The 21,686-nt window shown below is 39.9% G+C and overlaps 1 protein-coding gene across 1 annotated transcript in view; it reads left to right on the plus strand.

Annotated features, from left to right (window-relative positions):
• The first annotated feature begins 1,930 nt into the window (after positions 1–1,930).
• The window catches only part of DHX9 (DExH-box helicase 9), a 56,850-nt gene continuing 37,094 nt past the window's right edge, over positions 1,931–21,686 (plus strand). Inside the window, exons 1-3 of the mRNA XM_028121519.2 lie at positions 1,931–2,067; positions 5,597–5,729; positions 6,387–6,527. Coding sequence (XP_027977320.1) covers positions 5,619–5,729; positions 6,387–6,527 — 252 coding nt within the window. The 5' untranslated portion in view covers positions 1,931–2,067; positions 5,597–5,618. The remainder of the gene's footprint in view (positions 2,068–5,596; positions 5,730–6,386; positions 6,528–21,686) is intronic.

Below are 21,686 nucleotides of genomic sequence, written 5' to 3' on the forward strand. Positions count from 1 at the left end.
AGACTCTGAAGTCAAGCTACTCCAGTGGTCAGGAAGTCTCTGTGAGCCTTTTAAAAAACAAACCAAACAAACAAAACTTCGTTCCTGTCTGGATACAGCATTGTATATGGTAGTACAAGAGTGTTGAAGGGTGTAAGTGTCACTGGTGTTCACAAGCTTATGAGCTGGCTCAAACTTTACCAGCACTGACTTCCTCAAGACATCATGACCGTGCTTAAATCCTAGTTCTGGTTGCAGGCTCTCTTATTCCATTCCCCCCATCCCCAACCCTCTGTTTATTTGAGAAACAGAGGAAGAGCAACGAACCAAAACATTCTCCCTCATTTTTCATCTTCCATTTCAACTATAGGTGTTGGTGATCATCATCTCAATTCTTCCTAGCAGAAACTTTGCCCCAGTCCACTGAGTTGGCAGAAATAACAAATGACATGAGAAACTTGGCTAGTATTTTTTTAAACACCCTACAGATTGAATTTAATCCATATCCTTATAACCTTTATTTTCTACCAAACTCAGGAACTAAGTCAACTCTTCCATAACTTATTTCTAGCCAAAAAGCTCAATGTGAAATATTAAGTACCAGTAATAACGCTCTATTCTGCTTTGCTAACCTCTGTAGTCATCTAGCTAGTCATACACTGGGAACATCTAGTTGTTGTATTGAAATCTGACCACACTGTACTTCTGGAGCAGGTTTGGAAGCTTCACTTACAAACGTTAAGATCTAGTTGCTAGTTGCCAACAGCAACCTACAAAGGTAATGCCAGTTAGGGCCCATAATCCCCTGGGGATTCTAGCTCTCAGGATTCTAGCCAAATTAATGAACCAACTCAATAATAAAATTCTCCATAATCCTTGGAAAGATCCACCTCTGAAAGTTTTATTTATACTTAATATGTTGACACTTTTGCTGTATTCATTATCTGCTACAAAGCATTTGCAATCTATGTATGCTGGTTGAATTTCCCTTATCATAAATAACTATCAGGAACCTGCTGCTTTAAGCACCCTGAAAGGTACAAAAAAATAAAAGATTAAGGTCTTTCTCTGAACGATTTTACTCTTAATTGAAGACGGCAAACACATGAAGAAAATAAGAGTAAATGCTAAACTGTTATTCTTACAATAGGAGCAACAGTTTTAAAGGGATTGATCACTATGAGCTAGAAGAATTAAGAACAAAAAACAATAAAAAGTGAAAAATAAGGATGGATATGGTATGATGGGCCCAGACAACTGATTAGTCTGGAATCTCTGAAACAACCCCAACTTGAAATATTTTGTATTGTTGCCTTCATGGGAAGCACTACAGTTCAAAAATGTAACAATGACTACTACAATAGCTAAATATACAAATTATTCCAAAGACTCTCAAGACAAAAGGTTATCCAAGTTAAGCAAAAACAACCTTGCAGGGTTTATCCACTCATTCGGCTGGTTTTTACTGAGCACTTAAGATGCGCCACACACTGCAGTGAGTGGCCTCAGCTAGCCAGGCAGATTTCCTGCCTTCACTGAGCTTATTTCTTTCAGAAGACATTGGCATTAGAGTATCTGAATCACTACAATAACAAGACCTACTGAACACCTATTATGTGCCAAGTACCGCGCTAAGCACTCTTCATAGCACCTAAGATTTTCAGTTCTGTCTTCTACCTTTTATCTGTCATCTACCAGAGGTCCCCATGATAGAAGCTATGTAACATTTTGCTGTGTCAAAATGCTACCGGTCCCCAACTCTCTAAAACGTTCAAAAGTAGTGAGCAAGGAAAGAATCCCCGCTGGAGCGCAGCAGGCCCAGCGCCACGGATCTCCCTGGCGACCCGAAGGGACGCCGGGAAGTGGTAGCTGCGGCCCCGCCCCTCCCTGGAGGCGCCCTCAGCCCTAAACTCGCTTCATGCGCATGCGTACGCGCACTGACCCCGCCCTCCCGGCGCCGCCATCGGAGCCATTTTTCTGCCGCCTCCACGCGAGTTGCGGTGTGTTTACCGGGTGTCTCTGAGGAAGGCCGTGGCTACGGGCGGTTCTAAGAGGGCTGTGTTCTCGGACACCAGGAAGCGGACGCCGGTAGGGGAGAGATGTCTTTGCCACCCGTTGGGGGTGTGGGGCCCCGCGCTCCTGCAGCCGGGCTTTGTTGCGAAGCGCGGGCGGCGGTGGCGGGTGGGGGAAGGGGCGAGGCGCCCGCCGAGTTCCCGGATTGCGGGCTGCGTGCTGCTCGCCGCGCCACGCCTGCGCTGCCCGGGCCCGAGGTATAGACCCGTTTTTCCCCGCAGCAATGGCCAATCTCTTGTCCGAAGAAGCCAAAACCCCACTTCCTCCTCCGGCCTGCGCGCGGCAGAGGCGCTGTTGCCGCTGAGTGAAAGGGGGTGCATCGCCGGGTGGTGAGCCCGCGATGACGCCACACACACCTAGGGCCCTTCATCCATTCATTCCGACCACAAAGACCGGGCGCTGCCCTGCGGGCATGGCGGTGGAGCGGTAAACACGTGGGGCACAGCCCCTTCCACTTCCGCATGGAGGTTTCGGTGGTGGTGGGAGGCAGCAGAAAAATGTCTGCAGGTTTAAGTAAAAAGAATGAGGAAATGAAAATTGTCAAGGGAGAAAGCTAGTTTGACTACGGTGGCAAGGGAAAGCGAGGAGGTAGACTTTAGACCTGGTATGTCGGCCCCTGAGGTCGAGAATGCGTCAGCTCTGAAGATGCGGGGGGAAAGCAGAATTGCAGAGATAAGGGATTAGCGCTTGAGAGCAGAGATTGGGAAGAAACAAAGAAGGCCATGTTCCTGGAGTATGGTGAGGAGGAGTGAAGAGAATGGATTTTAGGGTGGCCAGAGGGGAAACGGGAATCTAGATCTATAGGTCTAGGACGTTATTGCAGTACGCCAGGTGTGCGGTAGTAGTGGCAGGGGATGGAGAGAAGCGAATGGATTGGAAACCCGTTTTGGAGGCAGAATTGCATGTAAGGTCAGGAGTCAAGACTACCTGGCTTGGAATTCTGGGTCTCCCAGTTAAGAGCTCTGTCTTCTCTGGGGCAAGGTATTCTGTCTCCGTTTATTCATCCGTAAAGGGGGAGAACAATCATAGTCTTATTTGTGTAATTATTGTAAGGGTTAAGGAAAATAGTTCACGTAGATGATCCTCTAAGATTATTGCCTGGCCCATACTGAGAGTTCTCCCAAGGGATAGCTGTGGAGGATCTCGAGGGAGTGTATGACTCCAAAGTTGTGACAGGAGTAACTTGGTAGATGGCCGTGCCATTTCGGGAGGTGGAAACACTTGGACTGAGGGAAGAAGGAACGAACAGGTTTGGGGAGGAAACTTTAATTTTGTTTTTACTGAGGTGTCAGGTTAGCATTTGCACATTATTGCTGCAGTTGGATGAATTTGATTTTGGAGCTTAAAGAGAAAAGATTTAAGTTTTCAGTATATATTTGGGCATCATTAGCCTATAGTTGATATTGAATATAATGGAGTTAGATGAGACTGCCTAGAAAGGAAGGAATTTGATAGTGTAGTCCTTCATATTTCATGGTACTCACCCTGAGGTCTTGTTTTTTTAGTTAATTATTCAGGGGTGGAATTTACAGATAGAAAAGCTTTCCACAGCTTTTCAGTTAACAGGATTTCTCCAGGGTTAGCCTGTGGCTACAGAATAAGTTTATATTGGGGTCCAGTTTTATGATGTTAGATTTAGGTGCTTACAAAATGCACTGAACATGAGGCGCCTGGGTGGCTCAGTAGCTTAAGCGACTGTCTTCGGCTCAGGTCATGATCCTGGAGTCCTGTGATTGAGTCCCACAGCGGGCTCCCTGCTTCTCCCTCTGACCCTCCCCCCTCTCATGCTGTCTCTCTCATTCTCTCTCTCAAGTAAATAAATATCTTTAAAAAAAATGCACTGAACAAGAAGACAAAGGTTTATTTTTTTTAAAAATTTTATTTATTTATTTGAGATAGAGAATGAGAGAGAGAGCACGAGAGGGAAGAGGGTCAGAGGGAGAAACAGACTCCCTGCCGAGTAGGGAGCCCGATGCGGGACTCGATCCCGGGACTCCAGGATCATGACCTGAGCCGAAGGCAGTCGCTTAACCAACTGAGCCACTCGGGCGCCCGAAGACAAAGGTTTCATGCTAGTAATGAGGTTTCTCTCACAGCAAACTAATTTTTTTTGCATATTTTTTCTGGATCTAAATTTGGTCTTAGATATCTTGCCTTTTTTTTTTTTGTAAGATTTATTGTTTATTTTTAGAGAGAGGGCATGTGTGTGTGGTGGGGAGGAGTAGAGAGAGAGCGAAAGAGAATCTCCAGTAGACTTCCCATTGAGCATGGAGCCTCACACAGGGCCCTCACACAGGGCTCAATCCCACGACCCTGAGATCAGGACCCCAGCCGAAATCAAGAATCAGGCTTAACTGACTGAGCCACCCAGGCACCCTTCAGATACCTTGATTTTTAATTTAGATTCAGATTTTAGACTCACAGGCTCCATATCTTTTGGTATATTTATAAACTAGATTAGAGGGAGAGTGCCAATAAGTATGGTATGGTGCACATCAAGAAAACTTAATATCCTCAAATTTTAATGAATAACAAGGCCTAAAGGAGAGATTTAGTACTTAACAGATTAGTGTTTTTAGTCTAAGTAGAGTAATATGTAGCCTACAACTTTGAGGACAGTCTGTTAGGAGACACCTCAGAATGAGAATAAACTCTTTGATTTACATACAAAATGATTGATGATCATTTCTTAATATAGTAGTTTGAATTTATGCCTCACAGTAGGTGACTTGGAAAAGTTAAACTTTCTATGCCCTTGTTTCTTCCTTTGTAGAGACACAATAATAGTATTTACTATATAATTTTATCTCCCGTTTGAGGATTAAGTGAGTTAACCCATAAGGTGCCTGTTGTAAAAAGTGGGACATTACATAAAATGTTTTTTTTTTTTTTTAAGATTTATTCATTTGTGAGAGCATGGGCATGTGACTGGGGGGAGGGGCAGAGGGAAAGAGAGTCCTCAAGTGGACTCCCCTCCTAGCCTGGAGGTGAAGCCTGACACTGGGCTCAGTCCCAGGACCCTGAGATCACGACCCCAGCTGAAATCCAGAGTCAGCCACTCAACTGAGCCATCCAGGCACCTCACATAAAATGTTTCTAAGAAAAGGTCAGGGGTACCTGGGTGGCTTAGTTAAGCATCCAACGCTTGATATAGGCTCAGGTCATGATCTCAAGGTGGTGAGATTGATTCCTGCATCAGGCTCCATGCTGACCATGGAGTCTGCTTAAGATTCTCTCTCTTACTGTCCAAAAAAAAAAAAAAAGGTCAGAATCACTTGGAGTCACCCAAAGATAACCACTTTGAGGGATATTTCTTTTTTAGTCTTGATTAATGCGTATAATTCAAGTCATGTATTTTGTATCCTGCTTTTTTGTATGACATGTTATAGGCCTTCCAATTATGTCATTAAAATTTTGTCATAGCAATTTTAATAGCAGTATGATAGAATATCCTTTGTTTAACCTAGATTTTCAGTTAATTCCAGTTATTGGTCACTTGCTGTGTTTGCTCATAAATAATGCAGTTTAACTTTTGTTTTCTTAGGTCGGAAGAAGACATTTGAATCATGGGTGATGTTAAAAATTTTCTGTATGCCTGGTGTGGCAAAAGGAAGATGACCCCATCCTATGAAATTAGAGCAGTGGGGAACAAAAACAGGCAAAAGTTCATGTGTGAGGTATTACAGAATACAGTTTATATTTTTGTGATTTTTTTTTTTTTGACACTTATTTTGGTGTTAAGAGAACCGTGTTTTCTGTTCAGACAGTAGTGTGTTGTATGTTCTTTATTGTCGCTTGTCTGCTATTCTGTTTCATTATAAATCATTTTCAAGCGAGCATTACTTTTAAAACAATCTGATAGGTAAATTATTCTGGTTAGAACATGTATCTCCCTCAGCTGCCACAGTACCAGTAGTGCAGATTAGAAAAGTTGGGTCAGCTCTTTGCAGTTTTACTAATTCCTATGGAAAGTGGAGCGATTCTTGATTGCTTCAAGTCAAACTGCTTAAAATAAATACAAATGGGGAGCTTGTTCTTGGGTCTTATAAAATCAGATTTTAATGTGGGACATTCTGTTACAGAAGAGAATATCTGAGCCACATAAATTAATATTGTTGTTTTTAGATTAGTTTATCACTGGGCAACATAATTCAAGCTTTTTCATAAGTCAACTTATAAATTTTCTTAGATGTGTTATTTTCTGTGTTTTTATGGAGTATTATCTTCAACATTTAACTGTTATCTCTTAATGGACTATTGAATTACCTATTTTTTAAGACCCAAAATTACTCAGGTCAATCTCTTCTAATACATTTTTTTCTTGACTGTTAAAGGTTCGAGTGGAAGGTTATAATTACATTGGCATGGGCAATTCCACCAATAAAAAAGATGCACAGAGCAATGCTGCCAGAGATTTTGTTAACTATTTGGTTCGGATAAATGAAGTAAAGAGTGAAGAAGTCCCAGCCGTTGGGGTAAGTACTTAGGCAGGCCCAGCACTTAACATATATGTGGTAAGGTAATGCCAACCCAGTATGTATAGAGAGACAGAGTGATGATTTTTCAATGATGTTTTCAAATATATTGTGTTCCTTAGTGAACCTGGGAATCTTGTTTTCTTGGAGCCCAGGGATGAGTGCCTGAAGATTCTGATTTATTGTTGATTACGTACCTGACTTGTGGGCTTGGGAAATTCCTTTAATCTGTGTGTCTAGTAGTTTTATATATTTCATTCATTCATAAACAGATTTTCAGAGCCTGTTGTATTCTGTGTACTTCCAAAGATAACATTTTAAACAGAATATAAAAATCAGAAATACCTTAAGACAGTGTTTACTCCCATTGACAGTTCCTTATTACAGCAGAGAGAAAATTCTGTTTTGTGCAATGGCATATCATTTTACTTCAATTATATTGTGTAAGTATGCAACAAAGACTCCTTTCTAGTACTGTTTTTAAGAAATAAACTTTATTTCTCATTTAAAAAATGAAAATTTGAGTTTTAACAGAGGAATTCTTAATATAAAAAGATTCACATGCTTTAAGTAAATACCTAAGGTAACTTAAATGAAAGATTCAGTTTTTATAAATCCTTTAGGAATAATATCTATATCAATTTTAACAATTTATTTTTACTGTGTAGTCTCATTTATGAAGGTTGATATAAATGTTTTATTTCCTTCCATTGCTTTGATGCAGAAATTAGGAGATTTGTATATTGTACCACTAGATAATTGGAATTGGTTGGCCCATGTGCAAAATAAAGGGATTGGACAAGATGATCTTGGAGATTTCTTAGCTATGAAAAGAATGTTGCAAATATCTTTCAAATATTTGGAACATTGGCATTTACTCCATCTATTATGACCTAATCTGTATCTTTTAACCTCTTCCTCTTAAAGTGTAGGTCTGCTGGTGACAAAGTCTTCTTAATTTTGTTATATGTGAAAATGTTATTTTATCTTCTGTCTCGCATAGTTTCACTAGATGTAGAATTCTGGTGTGCCAGTGTCCTTTGCTTTCAGCACTTGTTTTCTTCCATTGTTGTCTGATGAGAAGTCAGTTATAATCAAATCATTTCCCCCTATATGTAATGTATTATTTTCTTTGGTTGCATTTTTTTTGTTGTTGTTTTCAAGCAGTTTGACTATGATATGACTAGGTGTGGTTTTCTTTGTACTTACCCCACTTGGAATTTGCTGAGATTCTTGAATCTGTAAATTTATGTCTTTTACCAAACTTGGGGAATCTTTGGCTATTATTTTTTCAAATACGTTTTTTTGCCTCATTTGTTCTCTTCTTTTGGGACTCATATGTTAAACTTTTGTATATTATCCCAAAGGTCCCTGAGGCTCTTTCTTTTTTTCTTTCTGTTCTTCAGGTTGAATGACTTCTACTGATTATCTTCAAGTTCACGGATTGTTCTCTGTCAGCTCCCTTTTGTCAGCCCATCCAGTGAATTTATTTCATATATTGTCTTTCTCGTTTCCAGAATTAACAAGTTGTTGTTTTCATTTGTGTTTTTTAAGATTTTATTTATTTATTCATGAGAGACAGAGAGGCAGAGGGAGAAGCAGGGAACAGGGGGCCCGATGCAGTACTCGATCCCAGGACCCTGGGATCATGCCCTGAGCCGAAGGCAGACACCTAGCCATCTGAGCCACCCAGGGCACCCTGTTGTTGTTTTTTAAGGGATTTTATTTCTCTGGTGGCATTTCTTAGTGTTGCATTCATTATAAGCATATGTTCATAATACGAATGTGAATTTTGTTTATGCCATTGAGCATAGTTATAATAGCTGTTTTAAAATTCTTGACTACTAAATCTAACATCTGGATCATCTCAGGTTGGGTTCTCTTGATTGTATTTTCTCTTGAGATTTGTTCACCTTTTTTCTCTATGTCAAGTAATTTTGGATTATGTCTTGGGCGTTGTGATAATCATGTTGTAGAGACCCTAAATAATGTTATATTTCTCGAAAGATTATTGATTTTGTTGTACTGTCAAGAAATTCGGTTGGACTCCAGACACTGTCTTTTGGGTAACAGTTTAAATCTCATTTTAGTTTTCTGATCCTTGCTAGGCACTTTGGAGTTTGTCTTAATACATGTGTTGTTCAGGGGTTAACCAGTGATTTGGGCAGAGTTTATACGTGGAATTTGAGATTCTTCCTTATTTCCTTCCCAGGATTGCTGCCTCATTTCTCTAGCAGCGTTCATTTACCCAAGCTTATATTCTCTGATTGTTCAGGCCTGAAAGACTGGGTTTTCTTTTGGAGTTTTAACTGCCTCACATGGTCTTCCCTTAGGCTAAAAGCCGTAATAGACTGGAATTACAGCCTTTGCTATTCCTTGCTTTCTCATTTCAAGTCACCTCCATAATCTTCCAGCTTTGTTCACTTTTTAGTGCTTGCATAAATAGTTGTGGGGGTTTTGGGGGCAGGTTTTTTTGTATCTTTTTCCCCCTAGATTTCATGTTATTTGCAGGAAGGTCAATCTAGTCTATGCATTTGCCACTTTCCCCCTAACTTCCTTTGTTCCAGCTACACTGGCTTATCATTTCTCAATGTGCCAATACCTTTCTACCTCAAGACTTTTGTATGTAACTCTTCTTTCTGCCTTGAGTGCTCTTCCCCAGCCATCCTTGTCAAAGTTGCAAATCCAGTGCTACCATTACCCTGGTATTTCTTATCCTCTTTCATTGTTTCATTTTTCTTAGTAGCACTTACTAACCTCTAACTCAGTGCTTGTCAGCTGGAGGTGATTTTGTCCCTTAGGGATGTTTGGCAATGTATGGAGTCATTTTTGTTACAACTGGAAGGGAGTGTCAGCAATACTAACCTACTAAACATCTACAATGCATAAGATAGCCTCCTACAACAAAGAATTGTCCAGCCCAAAATGGTCAGTTGTACTGAGCGTAAAAAACACGCTTCTAACCTCATTTTTCCCCAAACTTTAATATAAGAATAAAAGTTCATAAGAGCAGGTTTTTGTCTTTTTTTTTTTTTTAAGAGTTTATTTATTAGAGAAAGAGCATGTTTGGGGGGGCAGAGAGGGAGAAGCAGACTCCCCGCTGAGCAGGGAGCCCAGTGCTCCCTGGGCACAATCCCAGGACCCTGAGACCGACACCTGAGCCGAAGGCAGATGCTTCACTGACTGAACCATCCATGTGCCCTGGTTTTTGTTTTGAGTCCATTTGCTGTTTCTACAGTGTTAAAATTACAGCAGGCACTTGAAGTTCTTTTTTTTCGGTTGAATGAATGAATGATGAATGGGTGAATTTGGAAAAACATCATATAACAAGCCAATCCCTACTTTTAACTACCATCTTCATCTCATCTCCTCATTCCTGCCAAATCCTTGATCATGTCACTTACTTCATCTAGCATTTGCCCTTTCATTCCACAAATTGCTCTTCCCGAAAGTGACCTGTTTCTGAATGCAAAGGATACTTTAAAATTTTTTCATTGTGGAAATTTCAAATGTGTACAGAAGTAAGAATAATACTATGAGCTCATGTTTTCATAATTCAGTTGCAGTACTTTACAGTAGGGCCAGTCGTGATTCATCTCTAATCTTTACTTCAGATTTTTTTTTAAAGATTTATTTATTTATTTATTTATTTGACAGCAAGAGAGGGAACACAAGCAGGGGGGAGTGGGAGAGGGAGAAGCAGACTCCCCTCCGAGCAGGGAGCCCGATGCGGGACTCAATCCCAGGACCCTGGGATCATGACCTGAGCTGGAGGCAGACGCTTAACAACTGGGCCACACAGGTGCCCCTCTTCAGATTATTTTGAAGCATATTCTAGGCATCCTATCGTTCATCTGTTACTATTTCAGTTTGTATCTCTTCAAGATAATCCTTCTAAAAAACACAATAACAATTCCATTATCAAATCTAAAAAATTTTAGAATTGTTTCTTAATGTCCTCAGATATCCAGTTAGTACTCAAATTTTCCTGTTTCCCAAATCAATTTTTGACATTCTGTTTAAATCATGCTCCAAATGATGTCCGTGTTTATATAGCAAGTGATTAATATCTCTTTTAATCGGCAAATTCTCTTACCCTCTTTCTCATTTTTCTCTAATTTGTTGAAGAAAGCATATCACTTATTCTTTAGTTTCCCACAGTTTGGAATTTGCAGATTAGATCCATGTGGTATCACAAAACATTTCTCTGCCTTTGTTTCCCACAATTGGTAGTTAGATCTAGAGACTTGATTAGATTCAGATTTGATGGGAGTGGAGGGGCAAGAATAAGAAAATACCAAAGGTGATGTTCTGTTCTATCAGGAGGAGGCATGTAATGTGATGTTAGCAGTGATTTATGATCACTGTTTAGATTTATTCATTAGCAGTTTCCTTTGATTTTGAGCTGGAATACTTGCATAACAAGAAACCTCTTATCAATAATTTAGTCACCCTGAGTTAGAGTTTAGACAGAGAAGGCGAGATAAATGATAATTTTACTTTACTTAGTGGTGTTCTATAAATATCTGTTGTCCGTCTGCTCTAACAAGTCATTTAAATCCAGTGTTTCCTTACTGATTTCTGTCTGAATGACTATCCATTGATGTAAATGGGGTATTAAAGTTCTCTACTATAGTTGTACTGTTATCTCTTTCTCTTTTATGTCTGTTAATATTTGCTTTTTGTATATTTTGGTGCTCCTGTGTTGGGTGCCTAAATATTTACAAATGCTATATCCTTTTGTTGCATTGACCTTTTCATCATTAGGAAATGCCCTTCTTTGTCTCTTATTACACTCTTTGTTTCAAAGTTTTATTATCCACACACACACACAAAACAAAAAACAAAGTCTATTTTCTGGGTGCTAACCCCAGACAAATGGAAATGTTTATTTCCATTGCATGGAATATCTTTCTGTCCTTTCACTTTCAGTCTGTGTGTACTTCCATCTAAAGTGTATCTCTTGGATCCCTTCTGGCCTCTCTTTGGCTGCCATCTTGCGTCCGCATGTGTGTGCACTGAACCTCAGCTGGTCCGCCCAAGACCACCTAAGTGCCAACCCTATTCCCTCATGTGGTCCTGTTTCCGTTCCAACAAGATGAAAGAAACTATCATGAAGATTTGCCAAACTTGCCAAACTGCAAGCACACATGTGCATTGGTGGGAAAGAAACTGCTCACCAAGAAGAAGGTGGTTCATGGAACGGCTACAGCAGATGGTAGAAAACTTCAGTTCTGTTTAAAGAAGTTAGGGATAAACAGTATCTCTGGTATTGAAAAAGTGAATGTGTTCGCAAACCAAGGAACAGTGATCCACTTTAACAACCCTAAAATTCAGGCATCCCTGGCAGTGTGAACACTTTAATAACCATTATAGGCCATGCTAAGACCACGCAGCTGACAGAAGTGCTACCCAATATCTTAAACCAGCTTAGTGGAGACAGTCTGACTCCTTTAAGAAGACTGACTGAAGCTCTGCCCAAACCAGTCTATGGATGGAAAAGCACCACTTGTTACCAGAAAGGATGATGATGATGAAGTTCCAAATCTTACGGAGAATTTTGATGAAGCTTCCAAGAATGAAGCAAACTGAATTGAGTCAACTTCTGAAGAAGATAAAACTTGAAGTTACTGGGAGCTGCTACTTTATATTACGCTGCTTCTTAAAATTCTGTTCATGGATCTGATAAAATCTAGATCTGTAATATTTTTAAGGTCAAGCACCTAGGACACTACAGCTCTTTTCAGTTTTTGCTTATACACAATTCATTCCTTGTAGCTAATTAAGCCGAAGAAGCCTGGGAATAAAGTTTAAAAGAAGGTTAATAAAGTTCTTTTTGTACTAAAAAATAAACTGTATCTTGTAGGCAACATATAGGTGGTTCATGTTTTTTTATCCATTCAGCCACTCTGTTTTGATTGGAGAATTTAGTCCATTTAAGTCAGTAACTTAAGTTCTAAAGTGCAACATTTTTACACTCCTCCACCACGTTTTCTATTTTTTATATAACTTACATTTTTTTAATTTTGTGTATCCTTTAATTATTAAAATCATAGTTATTTTTTCTATTTTTGTTTTTTAACCTTCATACTAGTTTTATAAGTACTTAATCTATTACTTTTATTATATATTAACTTCCCAGTGAGATTTACTCTTTCATATTTCTTCTTGTTACCAGTAAGTGCCCTTTCGTTACAGCTTAGAGAAGTCCTTTTTTAAAAAAATACTTATTTGAGAGAGAGAGCACAAGCAGCAGAGGGAGAGGGAGAAGCAGGCTCCCTGCCAAGCAAGGAAGTCCAATGCAGAGCTCGACCCCAGGGCTCTGGGATCATGACCTGAGCCAAAGGCTTACTGAGCCACCCAGGCAGCCCGAGAAGTCCTTTTAACATTTCTTGTAAGGCAGGTTTAGTGGTAACGAATTAATTCTAGCATTTGCTTATCTGGGAAACTATTTCTCTCTCCTTCAGTTCTGAATGATGACTTTGCCAGGTAACATATATTCTTGCATGGAAATTTTTTTTCCAGTGCTTTGAATATATTATGCTACTTCTACCTTCTGGCCCCCAAAGTTTCCACTGAAGAATCTGCTCATGGATGAGGGTTCCCATGTGTGTAATGAGATATTTCTCTCTTGCTGCCTTTTATTCTGTCCTTGCTTTACCTTTTGACATCTTAATTATAATGTGTCTTGGTTTGGGTTTCTTTGCATTCATCTTACTTATAACCCTCCAGGTTTCCTGCATCTGGATAGTCTGTTTCCTTCCCCAGGTTAGGAAACTTTTCAGCTTCAAATAAGATCTGTGCTCCTTCTCGCTCTTTCCTCCTCCTTGAAACCCAGTGATGTGAATATTAGTCCATTTGATATTTTCCTGTAAGTCCCTTAAGGTATCTTTACGTTTTTTCACTTTTTTTACTTTTTGCTGCTCTGATTGGGTGAGTTCCACTGCCTTGGATTTGAATTAACTAATCCTTCCTTCTTTTCCATCTGGTCTGCTGTTTTAACTCCTCTAGTGTTATTTTTCAGTTCAGTTACTGTATTTTTCAGTTCTGTGACTTCTCTAGTTGGTACTTTTTTATATTTTCCATCGCTTTGTTGAAGTTCTATGTTCATACATTGTTCTCCCCAGTTTGGTGAGCATCTTTATGATTTTAAAGTCTATCAGATAAATTACATAGTTCCATTTCATTAAGGTTTTATCTGGTTCTTTCATTTGGAATATATTCCTGTTTCATTTTGCCTATGTTAGTTTCTATACAGTACATGAAACAACTACTTCTCCCAAGTCTTGAAGGAGTGGCCTCATATAGGAGATGAACTTTTTTATTCAGTGTTGCCCCAGCTTTTGGTGGTTTCTTAAACCTCTGTTCTTGTCCAGGCAGTTCATTAATAGCTCCTTGTAGTTGAGGATGTGCTAAGATCACTCAGTGTCCCAAAGGGTAGGATCTCAGCACCTGATTCAGGCAGACTAGAAGCCAGACCCTCAGGCAGCATCTTTTAAAAGTATGTGAATATATATAAAGTTCTGAGGTGCCAAAAGCATAAGTCCTGCTGGCCACCAGAGCCAGGTAATCTAGAAGTGTTCCCTGGGCAGCAGTTGCAAATATTTGGGCTCCAGACGAGTGTATAATCTCCTTTTCGGGAGATACCAACAAGCTGGAACAAGGCAGAGGAAGATCACCAAGATGGCATCTATAGCATATGTTCCTTCAGAGCAGTTACCTAGGCAGTGTGTGCCAAACCTGAAGCCTGCCTGTGTCTGAAGCTTCAGGACAAATGAAGTGACCTCCTTCAAAGAAAGACTGGGGATGTGCCTCAGTCCCCTCACTGTGCCTGGGTATGGTAGTCTGCCAAGAACTGTTGCTCCAATCAACACAGTCCCAGGGGACCCAAGAACATAAGCCCCTGTGGCAACCGGAGCCAGGTGATTGAGGGGCATCCCTGGGTGTTAGCTGCAAAAAGTAAGATGCTTCTAAAGCTTTTCCTCAGGAGACACTGGCACTCTGGAACACAGTAGAAGGAGATAGCACCTTATCTCCGAGGTCTCTGGAATACAGTCAGCCCCTAGATGCCTGTTTAATTAGAAGCTTACTCCGGCCACAGTCATGATGTTTAGCTAAAAGTAGGCCTCCTTCACCGAAAGACAGCTCCTGGATCTGTTCCCTCTTCCTGTGCCATGGGTGTGTTAGCTGTTGAAGAGCTGTCTCCAGTAAGCATGGTATAACATACACACTTGTCACATCACTATGTTGTACACCTGAAACTAATATAACATGTGTTGCCTATATTAAAAAAAAAATAGGAAAAGAAAGAACACTTTCTCCATTGGTTATAGTCTTATGGGACCCAGGAGCATAAGCTGCACTGGCCACCCGACCCAGGCAAAGTAGAGGTGTCCCCTGGCAGCAGTCATGAGATTTGGAGCCACAGACAGGTTCTTGAACTCCTTTCTAAATGGTAATGCTGATTATTACAGACCTATATGACCAGGAACACAAGCTTACCTGGCCTCCAGAGCCAGGTGATAAAGAGGCATCCCCTGTGCAGCAGCCACAAAAGTTGGGGCACCACGCACATGTAAAGGTTCTTTTCTAGGATATGCTAGTGCTCCGAAGCATGAAAAGGTAGTACTCACCGGTCTCCATTCCTGGGTAATGTTCCGACAGACTTCTAGATGGATGTGTTAAAGTAGGTGCCTGTGCCTTGGACCAAGATTTTAATATAAGCAAGTGTCTCCTTCACTTTAAGTCTGGGTGCAGTTGGCTGCTTCTGAGCTGGGCCCTGGGACAGGGCACTCCAAGCACACAAGCCCTTTAAGAGGCATTTTACAGATTGTTACCATCTTGTGGGTCTTGGAATATAAGCTCTCTTGGTTTCTAAAATTAGGTGTTGTGGAGGCTTGTTCCAAGTGTATGTCTTAAAACTTGAGTGTTGAACTCTGCCCATTGGGGAGGAGTTCCAGGTTGAGTTCCCACCTGGCTGTGGGTTGCCACACCTGGAGTAGGGTTTTTGGCAAGATTGCCCCAGCTTCTCCTACCTGTTTCAAAGTGGCTTATTCCTGTTTGCCTGATGTGTGTAGTCATCACTCAGCTAGCTTTTAGATTTTTTTTAAAAGGAAACTGTTCCAGTATGTAGCTGTAGACTCAGTGTCTGTGTGAGGAAGCAAGTTCAGGATCTTCCTACATCAGTATCTTGAACCAGGACCCTTGGTAGCCTAAAAAAATGACTAATTTAAGAGATTAAAAAAAAAAGTTTAATATGCATTTCTTTAGTTATTTAATAAATGGAATTATGTTCCCTCTTTTTTTTTTTTTTTTGAGAGAGAATATGCACACATAGTGGGGCAGAGGGAGAGAATCTTAAGTCCAGCTTGGAGCCCAATATGGGGCTCTGTCTCATAATCCTGAGATCATGACCTGAGCTAAAAGCAAGAGTTGGAGCTTAACCAACTGAGCCACCCAGGAGCACCTAATTTTCTTCATTTGAATTGTCTATTCATTTATTTATCAGCTCATGTTTTATTAATTAGGTATATTATGTATATAAGTTCTAGAATTAAACATTTTTACAGCGTTTAATACGTATTGCAGAAATTTTGCAAAACATACAAATTGTAAAGAAAGCAGCATGAATGAACTATGTTATTGCCAGTAGATTTATTTTTGCTTCAGTATTTAAATGTGAATTTCAATTGATAGAATACATATTGCACAAACTATTTTATAACCTGTTTGTTTCACTTAACATAATTTTTCAGATCATTAGATCTTCCTTAGAGCCAAGGTTATGTACTACGGCACACTTTTAATACCCTCATTTCTTTTTTTAATTCCAGTAGAGTTAACAGTGTTTCAGGTGTAAAATAATGATTCAACACTTCCATACATCACCCAGTGCTCATCAGGACAAGTGTACTCCATCACCTATTTCACCTATCCCCCACCTACCTCTCCTCTGTTAACCATCAGTTGGTTCTCTAAAGTAAAGAGTCTGTTTCTTGGGGCGTCTGGGTGGCTCAGGTCATGATCTCAGGGTCCCGGGATTGAGCCCCACATTGGGCTCCCTGCTCAGCAGGGAGTTTGCTTTTCTATCTCCCTCTGCCCCTCCTCATCCCCCTCTTGTGCTTTCTCTCTTTCATGCTCTCTGTCTCAAATAAATCTTAAAAAAATAAGTCTGTTTCTTGGTTTGCCCCCCCTTTTTTATCCTTTGCTCCTTTGTTTTGTTTCTTAAATTCCATATAAGTGAAATCATATGGTATTTATTTTTCTCTGACTTATTTCACTTAGTATTATACTCTCTAGATCCTTCCGTGCTGTTGCAAATAGCAAGATTTCATTTTTTTATGGCTGAATAATATTCTGTTGTGTATATATATACCACATCTTCTTTATCCATTCATTTATCAATGCACAGTCACGACTGCTGCCATAATTTGGCTGTTGTAAATCTGCAGTAAACAGAGAGGTGCATATGTCCTTTCAAATTAGTATTTTCATATTCTTTGTGTAAATACCCCCTAGGGGAGTTACTGGATCATATGGTATTTGTATTTTTAATTTTTGAGGAACCTCCATGTTACTTTTCACAATGGTTGCCTTTTTCTCCACATCTTTGTTAACACTTGTTTTTTGTGTTTTTTATTTTAGCCATTCAGACAGGTGTGAGGTGATAATCTTATTGTGCTTTTGATTTGTATTTTCCTGATGATGAGTGATGTTGAGCATCTTTTCATATGTCTGTTGGCCATCTGTATGTCTGGATAAGTGTGTTCATGTCTTCTGCCTTGTTGAATGAATTTGGAAGTTTTCCTTCTATTTTTGGAATAGTTTGGGAAGAGTAGGTATTAACTTTAAAATGGTAGATTTTGCTTGTGAAGCCATGTGACCCCGGACTTTTGTCTATTGGGAGTTTTTTTTTTTAATTACTGATTCAGTCTCCTTGCTGGTAATCAGCTTGTTCAAATTTTCTGTTTCCTCCTGCTTCAGTTTTGGTGGGTTATATGTTTGTGGGAATTTACCCATTTCTTCCAGTTTGTCTAATTTGTTGGTATATACTTTTTCATAATACTCTATTCCAATTGTGTATCTGTGGTGTTGGTTGTTATTTATCTCCTTTAATTTGTGATTATGTTTGAGTATTTTTTTTTGATAAGTATGGCTAGAGGTTTATCAGTTTTGTTCACCTTTTTTTTTTTTTAAGATTTTATTTATTTGACAGAAACACAGCAGGAGAGGGAACACAAGCAGGGGAAGTGGGAGAGGGAGAAGCAGGCTTCCCATGGAGCAGGGAGCCCAATGTGGGGCTTGATCCCAGGACTCTGGGATCATGACCTGAGCCAAAGGCAGACACCCAACGACTGAGCCACCCACGCACTCAGTTTAGTTCATCTTTTCAAAGAACAAGAATCTGGTTGCATTGATCTCTTCCATTTTTTTTTTTTTTTTTTTTTTAGTTTCTATATTTCTGCTCTAATCTTATTTTCTTCTGGTTTGGGTTTGCTTTGTTCTTTTTCTAGCTCCTTTAAGTGTAGGATTAGGTTGTTGATTTGAGATTTTCCTTCTTCAGTAGGCCTGTATTGCTATAACCTTCCCTCTTAGAACCACTTTTGCTGCATCTCAAAGGTTTTGGACCATTGTTTTCATTTTCACTTTCTTCCATATATATATATTTTTTAAGTTTTTTGTGTTTTTTTTTAATTTGATAGACACAGTGAGAGAGGGAACACAAGCAGGGGGAGTGGGAGCAGGGAGCCTGATGCGGAGCTCGATCCCAGGGCCCTGAGATCATGACCTGAGCCGAAGGCAGACGCTTAACGACTGAGCCACCCAGGCGCCCCTCTTCCATGTACTTTTTAATCTCTGATTTCTTGGTTGATCCCTTTCATTGTTTAGTAGCATTTTATTTAACCTCCCTGTATTTGTGGTCTTTTGAAATTTTTTCTTATGCTTGATTTCTAGATTCATAGCATATGGTCAGAAAAGTTGCATGGTATGACTTCTACCTTTTTATATTTGTTGAGACTTGTTTTGTGGCCTTATATATGATCTATATTGGAGAATGTTCCATGTGCACTTGAAAAGAATATGTATTCTGCAATTTTAGGGTGGAACGTTCAGAATATATCTGTTAAATCTGTCTGGTCCAGGGATGCCTGGGTGGCTCAGTCAGTTAAGCATCTGCCTTCCACTCAGGTCATGATCCCAGGGTTCTGGCATTGAGCCCCACATTGGGCTCCTGCTCAGCGGGGAGCCTTCTCCCTCTCCCTCTGCCTGCTGCTCCCCCTGCTTGTGCACTCGCTCGCTCTCCTTGTCAAATAAATAAGTAAAATCTTAAAAAATAGCTGTGTGTCACTGAAAGCCACTGTATCCTTGTTGATTTTCTGTTTGGATGCTGTGTCCATTGATTTAAGTTGTGTGTTAGGGGCGCCTGGGTGGCTCAGTTGGTTAAGCGACTGCCTTCAGCTCAGGTCGTGATCCTGGAGTCCCGGGATCGAGTCCCACATCAGGCTCCCTGCTCGGCGGGGAGTCTGCTTCTCCCTTTGACCCTCTCCCCTCTCATGCTCTCTATCTCATTCTTTCTCTCAAATAAATAAAATCTTAAAAAAAAAAAGTTGTGTGTTAAAGTCCCCTACTATTATTGTATTACCATCAGTTATTTCCTTTATGTTTATTATTAACTGCTTTAAGTGTTAGGGTGCTCCCATGTTGGGTGCATAAATATTTATAATTGTTATATCTTCTTGTTGGATTTTCCCTTTAATTATTATATTTCTTGGTACAGTGTGTTTTAAAGTCTATTTTGTCTGACAGAAGTATTGCTCACCCAGCTTTTTTTTTTTACATCTAAATATTTCTCCATCCGTTCACTTTCAGTCTGCAGATGTCTTTCGATCTGAAGTGAGTCTCTTGTAGGCAGCATATGAGTCTTGTTTTTTTATCCACTTTGTCACCCTCTTTTGATTGGAGCATTGAGCCCAAGTAATTGTGATAGATACGTATTTATCACCTTTTTTTTTTAACTTGTGTTGTCGTTTTTATAGTATTTTTCTGATCCTTTCTTTCTCTCTTTCATGGTTTGCTGGGTTTCTTCTTTGATTGATATTTGGATTGCTTTCTCTTTATTCTTTGCATATCTGTTAGTGGTTTTCAATTTGTGGTTACCATTAGGTAGCGTATAACATCTTCTGCATATAGCAGTCTATATTAAGTTGATGGTTGCTTAAGTTCAAACCATTCTTTACTCCTCTTCCCCCCAGTGTTTTATGTATATGATGTCCTACTTTATTACATTCTTTTATTCTGTGAATTTATTTTGTTGACTGATTTTTTTTTTACAGAAATACTTATTTTTACTGGTTTTGTGTTTCCTACTTTTCATACTCTCAGTTAAAGGACTTTCCTTCCTACTCTGAGTCCTCTTTAATATTTCTTGTGGGGCGGGTTTAGTCCTGAACTCCTTTAGCTTTTGCTTGTCTTGGAAACTCTTCATCTCTCCTTCTATTCCGAATGATAGCCTTGCTGGATAGAATATTCTTGACAGTAAATTTCTTTCCTGTTCAGCACTTTGAATATCATGCCTTCTCTTGGCTGCCAAAGTTTCTGCTGAAAAATCCACTAAGAGCCTTATGGGGTTTCCCTTGTATGTAACTGTCTATTCTCTTGCTGCTTTAAACATCTTTTTTCTTAGGGCCCCTGGGTGGCTCAGATGGTTAAGCATCTGCCTTCAGCTCAGGTCATGATCTCTCCAGGTCCTGGGATCAAGCCCTGTGTCAGGCTCCCAGCTCAGTGGGGAGTCTGCTTCTCCCTCTCCCCCTGCTTGTGCTCTCTCTGTCTCTTTTTCTCAAATGAATACATCTTTAAAAATAATTTAAAAATTTTTTTCTTTATCTCTACTTTTTGCCATTTTGATTACTGTGTCTTGTGGACCTCCTTTGGTTGATTTTGTTGGAGGATCTCTGTGTCTTCTGGATCTAGATATCTGTTTCATTCCCCAGATTAGGGAAGTTTTTAGCTATTATTTCTTGAAGTAAATTTTCTGCCCCCTTTTCTCTCTCTTCTGGGATCCCTGTAATGTGAATGTTATGCTTGATGAAGTCACTGAGTTCCCTGAGTCCATTCTCATTTTGCATAATTCTTTTTTCTCTCATTTGTTCACCTTGATTACTTTGCATTACTGTCTTCTAGTTCATTAAGTTGTTCCTCTGCTGCTTTCAGCCTGCTATTTATTCCATCAGGTGTATTAATTTCATTTATTGTGTTCTTCATCTCTGATTGGTTCTCTTTTATGTTTTCTATCTCTTAAGCGTTCTCACTGATGTTCTCCACTCTTTTCTCATATTCATTGAGTTATCTTTATGATCATTATTTTAAAGTCTCTACCAGGCATGCTATTTATGTCTGTTTCACTTGTGTCTCTTGCTGTGGTTTCCTCCTGTTTCATTTGTGACCTACTCTTTTGTGTCTTCATTTTGCCTAACTCTGTTTCTGTGTGTTAGGAAGGTCAGCTACATCTCTTGATCTTGCAAGTAGTGGGCAGGATGCGCACTTTTAACTAGGTGGCACTGGCCCTTCTCCACAGGGGATGCACAGCCGTTATGGAGACCGAGCTGGCTGGGGCTCCTCCACAAAATGTCTGGAGGCAGGTGGTTAATACTCTCTTTGCCTCTACCTTCATCTTAGTTGATCAAGAACTATAAAAAAGAAAATCCTCCCTGTTTAGTTCGGGCTGCTATCACAAAGTACCATAGTCTGGGTGGCTTGTAAACAACAGAAACATATTCTCACACTCCTGGAGGCTGGGAAGTGTTAAGATACTAGGTTCTGGCTGATTTAGTGTCTGGTTAGAGCCCAGTTCCTGGTTCATGAAAGGCTCTCTCACTATATCCTCACATGGTGGAAAAAGCAAGAGAGCTCTTTTTTTTAATAAGTCACCAGTTCTTTTATGGGGGCCATACCCTCATGACCTGATCCCTTCCCAAAGGCCCCACCGCCTAATACTGTCACATTGGAGTTTAGGATTTGGCTATTGGGACTGTCCCTAGAATAAGCTGTACTTTGCTTTCACAGCCCTAACCTTTGGAAGAGCACTGTGCTTCATGTTACATGCTATCTGTATAAAACAAATCTTTAAATTAGAAAGATTGAAAGTAAAGACATGAGTAA

This window comes from Eumetopias jubatus, unplaced genomic scaffold (genome assembly GCF_037043125.1).
Source record: "Eumetopias jubatus isolate StellerSeaLion01/CBP00866 unplaced genomic scaffold, mEumJub1_p1.0 scaffold_12, whole genome shotgun sequence".
In the NCBI taxonomy this organism is placed as follows: domain Eukaryota; kingdom Metazoa; phylum Chordata; class Mammalia; order Carnivora; family Otariidae; genus Eumetopias; species Eumetopias jubatus.